A 6,065-nucleotide genomic window follows, 5' to 3' on the forward strand; every position below is an offset into this window, starting at 1 on the left:
GGTGGGGGGCGTCTCTGTGCCTGAGGGTGGTGAGGTCATCACGGGGGCGGGGGGTCATCTCTGTGCCTGAGGGTGGTGAGGTCATCACGGGGGGGGGGCGTCTCTGTGCCCGTGGCTCCCAAACTTCCTGTCCCCACCGTCAGAGGAGTTCCTCTGCACACGTGTGCGGGGCTCATGTTCTCGCTCTCTTCCCATGTAGGGGGTTCCTGAAAAGCCACATAGCGACTGAGTCTTCTAACCCACTGGAGAAGAGCCAAGATTTGGGAAGAAAGTCTGTGACATTGGATTGTGACAAAGATTATCTCTTTTCCTCAGTGATCCATTTAGATTGGGCTGACTGTACCAGTGACTCCCGGAAAAATAACTCACCTGTCTTAGAATAGCAAGTGGAGAAGAACTGCTTCTCTCGAAATGGTACCTTGCTTGCCGCGTCCGTGCCCGTGTCCTCCGTGGAGACGCGACCCCAGGCGGGCGCAGGAGTGCTGGCGGGCACGGCTTCCCGAGTATTCAATCTCATTTATGTTATTAAAAGCAAGTTGCCATATTTCAAAGCCTTGAACTAAAGCCTAATTACCAGCTGTTGGTTTTGTGTTGGTGCCCACAAGGGATAGCTTGATGGTGCTTAACAAAGGTGAAGTGTGGAAAAATAGGAATAATATTTATCCAAAAGATCTTTTAAAAATAGGGTTGTGTAAAAAAAGAAGTGGCGGTGAGTGCAGGGAGGCCGCTCTTGTGCGGCCGCAGTGCTGAGACGCTTTACGCTCACGTGCCACACGCAGGTGTACCACAGCGCACAGCCACGCTCTCCTTCCTCCCGCGGAGTTTTGTGCAGACAATCTTACTGAGCATGGAGGGCAGTGAAGGCCGTAGGCCCACACTGTGATATTCTGGAATTCTCACCTCGATACTTGAGAAGTTTCATCCAAAATCCATAATCCTCTGAGGGAGTCCCGTCTGCCGTGTATCTCAGTCCTAGTGAGCCAGAGTCCTGCGTGGTTTCACCCTCCAGACCGGACGTGGCGATTCTCCCACAGCCCTATGGAATCTGCAATCTGTGATTGCCTTGTAAACGACGCGTGCACACGCCGCCACATTGAACATTGGGTGTCTCTAAATACTCAAAGATCTTGGTGAGCACAATGTATTCACTGAATGGCATAGACCATCCTAGACCCGCTTTGCAAGGATTGGGTCTCAAACGTCAAGTGCAATGTATATGAAAACCAATCTGAGCCTTGTATTCTCTTAAATATTTATTTTTTTTTAACGTGTGAGAGGTTAAAGAGGGTTCTCCATTCATTTCAGTGCTGCATGGAGGCAGAATTCAGCAATAATTTCTTTCAGTTATGAAGTTACTCTGTTGTGCCCTCCACTGAGCCCAGGTCCTTTGAAATACTCCAGTTGTGTGGGTTTAGTAGACTTGTCATTTTTACTTACAAATTTACCTTTTTGTACTTTGCAATTTAAATGTTTTTGTTTTAAATTCTGTGAAAGTGACTTCATTACGAGACTCCTTTTGACTAGAAACGGGCAATGGGCAGGACGGGGGTCGGAGGGCCTGGCGGCTGTGGCTGCAGACATGCGCCCTCGGTTCCACTCGCGTGATGATCTTGTTGCGGTTATTTGGTTTTGTTCTGAGAAAAATACCTTGGAGTAAATTGTAGGTGACTGTGTAGCTGATCTGTTTTAGAGGAATTTTGTGTAAAAGAAAATGGGATCATTCTGAACTTTGCACTGACCCCTTACGCGTTTTCTGAAAGTGAAGATGGATGATTAGCTGCGTGAAAAGATTTTTCAAGGAAGAGGTCAGCATTTTATGAGAAACCAGAAGTTACTAGGTGAAAGAAGTAATTGAATCTTTAAAATATACTTGATCATGTACAAACAGTAAGTATTTTCTCTGAAACTGGAAGTAAATCTATATCTGTTAGAAATAATGTAGCCAAAAAATGTGAATCTGAAGAATTTTTTTGCCAATACTTTATAGCAAGTATATGAACCAAAGTGATTTGCGTTTGTAAAAATGTAAAATATTATGAACAAAATTTGCACTATACCAGATACAAACATCTAGTGAGATTCACATTCATACTAAGTTTTCAGCACTGTGTTCTTTTTGCATTCATTTTTTACTTTTATTAAAGGTTCAAAACCAATTATTGTGTTTATGAGATTTTCTTTAAAGGGGTGGAGGGGGCTTTGGGATGTTAGAATTTGGAATGGGAAAATATCTTATAGCTCTTCAAACTTGACAAATGTTTATTAACTACTCTTGGGGAAACACTACTCGAGTGTATTTTTCCTTCCGGTGGGAAGTGACTGGCAGTAGACATTGACACCGCCCCCCCCCCAACTCTGGCAGGTGGGGCATCTGCCTGGGCCTGGTTCCACCCTCCCAGGAGAGCTATGCTCTGGGGGTGAAGGGCCGCTTCTCCCCATCCTAGATAGGGGTCTGCCTGCAAATAGAGCCCAGGAAAAGTGACCACCAGCAGACATTTCCCTCACCACAGAGACTCAAAGTCCTGCCCGAGAGGAGTCCATGTGTCTCCAGCACAGCGACACCCACCCCAAACCGTCCAAGTCCAGGTTTGACAGTAAGTCTGGGAGCGCGGTGCTTCCGGGACCATTGGTGGGTTGGCGGGCGAGGAATCTGTCATCCTGTTTGGTTATGGGTGAGGCTCGCTGTTCACAGATTGTTTCTTGTCCCCTCGGTTAGCTGCACGGGCGAGGCTGAGCGCAGGGACTCGACTGGTCCGAGTCCCCTCCAACCTCAGCTGAAGAGTTCCTGGAGGTTCAAGACTGACCCTGGATGCTCGTCACTTGGTGCCCTGGCCCTGTCCCGCCCTTGCTACAGGCATTCCCTTCACGCTGGTACAGCGATGAGGGAAGGGAGCCAAAAGGAATCTAGACCTGCCTTGCCTGGGACGCCTCGGCAGCTCAGGTCATGATCTCAGGGTCAGGGGATCGAGCCCCACTTCGGGCTCTGTGTTGAGCGTGGAGCCTGCTTGAGATTCTCTCTCCCCCTCTCTCTAAGATGAAATAGTTTTTAAAAATAAATAAACCTTTCTGTTTCATGTGTTAAAATAGACCTTTGCTAACAACTGACTTTCTGAGTTTCTGCTTTCTTTGTAATAATGTAGCTGGCAAAGTTGGGATCTCTGAAAAGCATTATATTGTAAAAGATTAATAAAGATATTAAAATTCTGCTTCAGTACATACTATGCAATAAGGTTCTGGCCCACTCCCCACTAATCTACCATCAGGCCTGCTTTTGAACAGGAGGTGGGCTGATAAGCAATAAATTAGCCACACGAGGGATTTCTTTTTTTTTTTTTTAAGATTTTATTCATTTATGGGCGCCTGGGTGGCTCAGTCGGTTAAGCGACTGCCTTCGGCTCAGGTCACGATCCTGGAGTCCCGGGATCGAGTCCCACTTCGGGCTCCCTGCTTGGCAGGGAGTCTGCCTCTCCCTCTGACCCTCTTCCCTCTCGTGCTCTCTATCTCTCATTCTCTCTCAAATAAATAAAATCTTAAAAAAAAAAGATGTTATTCATTTATTTGACCGAGAGAGATCACAAGTAGGCAGGGCGGCAGGCAGAGGGAGAGGGAGAAGCAGGCTCTCCGCTGAGCCAGGAGCCTGATACGGGGCTCAATCCCAGGACCCCGGGATCATGACCTGAGCTGAGGGCAGACGCTTAACTGACTGAGCCACCCAGGCGCCCCAACGCAGGAGGGTTTTCTTATTGATCCCTGAATGCGGCCAAAATAGGCAGAGACAGATGCATGAAATCTATCCAATCCTGACACCTGAACTTGGTGGGTGCTCTGTGGATTTTCTTCATAAGATTGACACCCGAGGAGTTTCTCACCCAGGCATTTATAGAAGCCCCCGTGTGCTGGGGCCAGGTGGGCTGGGGAGCATGGGGGCATCGGGGGCCCAGCCGTGGCCAGCCCAGACGTGATTTTGAAGACAAAACTGTGGCCCCTCACGACACGTGGGTTTCATTACTCTTTCTGTTTCTGGGATGCTGGATTTTGGTGTTTTGGCACCTGTTTGACTAGTTTTCTACAGTTTTGTTGTTCCTCGGGATGCACGTTCTCAGGTTCAGAAGACGAGGAAGACACGCAGCTTGGTCCACGGAAGTCACTTCCCCGTCACAGCTGTGCTGCTCAGACCCCAGCCAGCGTCCCTCTCACATTCATCTCCCCGAAGCTCCCCAGGCCACAGGGCTCTGTCCGCATGACCACCTGAGCCGTGACAGCTGCCCTCGTCCTCCCCCGCTGTGAGCCGCCCTGCCCAGCGCCTCGCCTCGGGTCTGGTTGTCACCTGTGAACACCTGTCGGAAGTGTTGAATAGGTGGATCCATTGGCTCCGGCGTCCGTCAGCCGCCACGCCACTGCTCCTGGGCGCTGCGCCCCGACTGTCCGCCGGCATAGCTGCGGCCCTTTCCCTGTGTAAGCTTCAGTCGGCGAACGAGAACCTAAATCGGGTGGTTAGGATCTCTCATTGGTGGAGCTTCGAAGTGAAGCGGTCACATTTCGTGCAGGCTGTTTACCAGTGAGACATGTTTGACTGTTATTACCGCCGCCCCCAACGAGGTTCTGACTGCCCTGGGTCGTCCTGTCGCCCTGTGCACAATGTCAGCGAGGGCCGCGGCGCCGTGGACGAGTTTTCCCAGGCCTGTGGCTGGGCTGCACCGAGCCATCCACACCTCCTGCCTCCAGCCTGCACCGGCCGCGGCCAGCGGGGCTGTCGGGATCCAACCCGGGGTGACACCGGCTGCTGGCTCTGAATGTCACGAGAGCCTGCGGCCGCCGCCCCACACCAACACCCTGAGCACCCGCCTGTTCCAGGCACAGTGCTGTGTGCTTTGCGCCCGGAGGTCTGTGGCCGTCCTTCACGTTGTACCTCGTTGACCTTCCGCCCGCCTTCGTACCTGTCTTCGTTCTCTCCCGCTCGGGGCCCGCAGCTTCACCTTGTCCCCCTGGCTTCCTGTCAGTCACCTCAGTTACAAAGGCCCCAGGAGGGCAGGGCAGGTGCGGGGCTAAGCTCGGAGCAGGATCGCGGGCTGAGGGGGGCAGCTGTGCCCCTCACGAGCCGCCTCCCGAGTCCTCGTTCCCCCGGCCGGCCCCGGGGGGGGCTGCGAGCCTGCACTCACACGCGCTGCTGGAATCTGTAGGCCTCCACAGGAGCGGCCTGCCGAGCCAGCTCTGGGACTTGCCTCTCCCTCCCCACCACACCTCACTGTCCACGTCTCCCTTGGACCCCCGCCAGCTGGCCAAGCCGTCTGGAAAAAGGTCAACATGCCAACAAGTCACAGGAAGATCATTTCAAAGTTTCACATCCGAAAGGAGGGAGAGTCTGCACTTTATCTCACATTATAGGATTGGCAATGAGTCCCTTAAGAAATCTGGGCACACAGAAAAGCCTCGTTGGAAGGTGTCTCATAAATGAAATTGTTGTGTTTCCTAAGATCCACATACAGGAATTTGCCATTGTACAGTTGGTCATTTAAAACCATCAGGAACAAGAATGATTTGTCTGCTCTCTGAGCACCCTGGCTCCCCTCAAGGTCAGAGCAAAGACAAGTCGGGGAGAGCTTCCTTTCCCAGTCCTTCTGCGTGGAACCGTTTCTCCGGGGAACTCCCTGGTCTTTACCCTGTGTGTTCTGGGCAAACCTGTGCTCCCCACCCCAGGATGAGTGGAAGCCCGACCCCAACATCTCAGGATGTGATCTTGTTTGGAAAGAGGGTCATTGCAGTCCCTGAACCAGGGGAAGACGCTGTCACTAGGGTGGCCCTGATCCAGCAGGGCTGGTGTCCCTGTCAAGAGGGGAAACTTGGACCCAGGGCAGCAAAGAGAAGAGGACGGGAAGACAGGGGAGGCCCCGGCGCGAGGCCAGGGGCTACAGTGCCAAGGAACGCCCCAGGCTGCAGACCTCCCCACCCTCGTGCCTTCTGAGGGACTGTGGTCCCGTGACACCTTGGCCTAGACTCTGGCCTCCAGATCCGGCAGACACGACATCTCTGTCGGCTTTTTGTTTCCTATGACAATGTTTACTTTT

The 6,065-nt window shown here is 51.9% G+C and overlaps 1 protein-coding gene across 3 annotated transcripts in view; it reads left to right on the forward strand.

Moving 5' to 3' along the window:
• Positions 1-3,500, forward strand: part of INSIG1 (insulin induced gene 1) — a 13,944-nt gene extending 10,444 nt beyond the window's left edge. Inside the window, exons 6-7 of one of the 3 annotated variants that reach the window (XM_073887478.1) lie at positions 2,511-2,594; positions 2,717-2,869. In XM_073887478.1, coding sequence (XP_073743579.1) covers positions 2,511-2,594; positions 2,717-2,734 — 102 coding nt within the window. In that variant the 3' untranslated portion in view covers positions 2,735-2,869. Of the gene's footprint in view, positions 1-199; positions 363-2,510 lie in introns of those variants that run through there. The other 2 variants (XM_073887476.1, XM_025862171.2) reach the window with 2 other exon arrangements.
• Positions 3,501-6,065: the final 2,565 nt, after the last annotated feature.

The sequence above is a fragment of the Callorhinus ursinus genome, unplaced genomic scaffold, assembly GCF_003265705.2.
Source record: "Callorhinus ursinus isolate GAN/ISIS: 27379988/994484 unplaced genomic scaffold, GSC_fseal_2.0 scaffold80, whole genome shotgun sequence".
Lineage (NCBI taxonomy): Eukaryota > Metazoa > Chordata > Mammalia > Carnivora > Otariidae > Callorhinus > Callorhinus ursinus.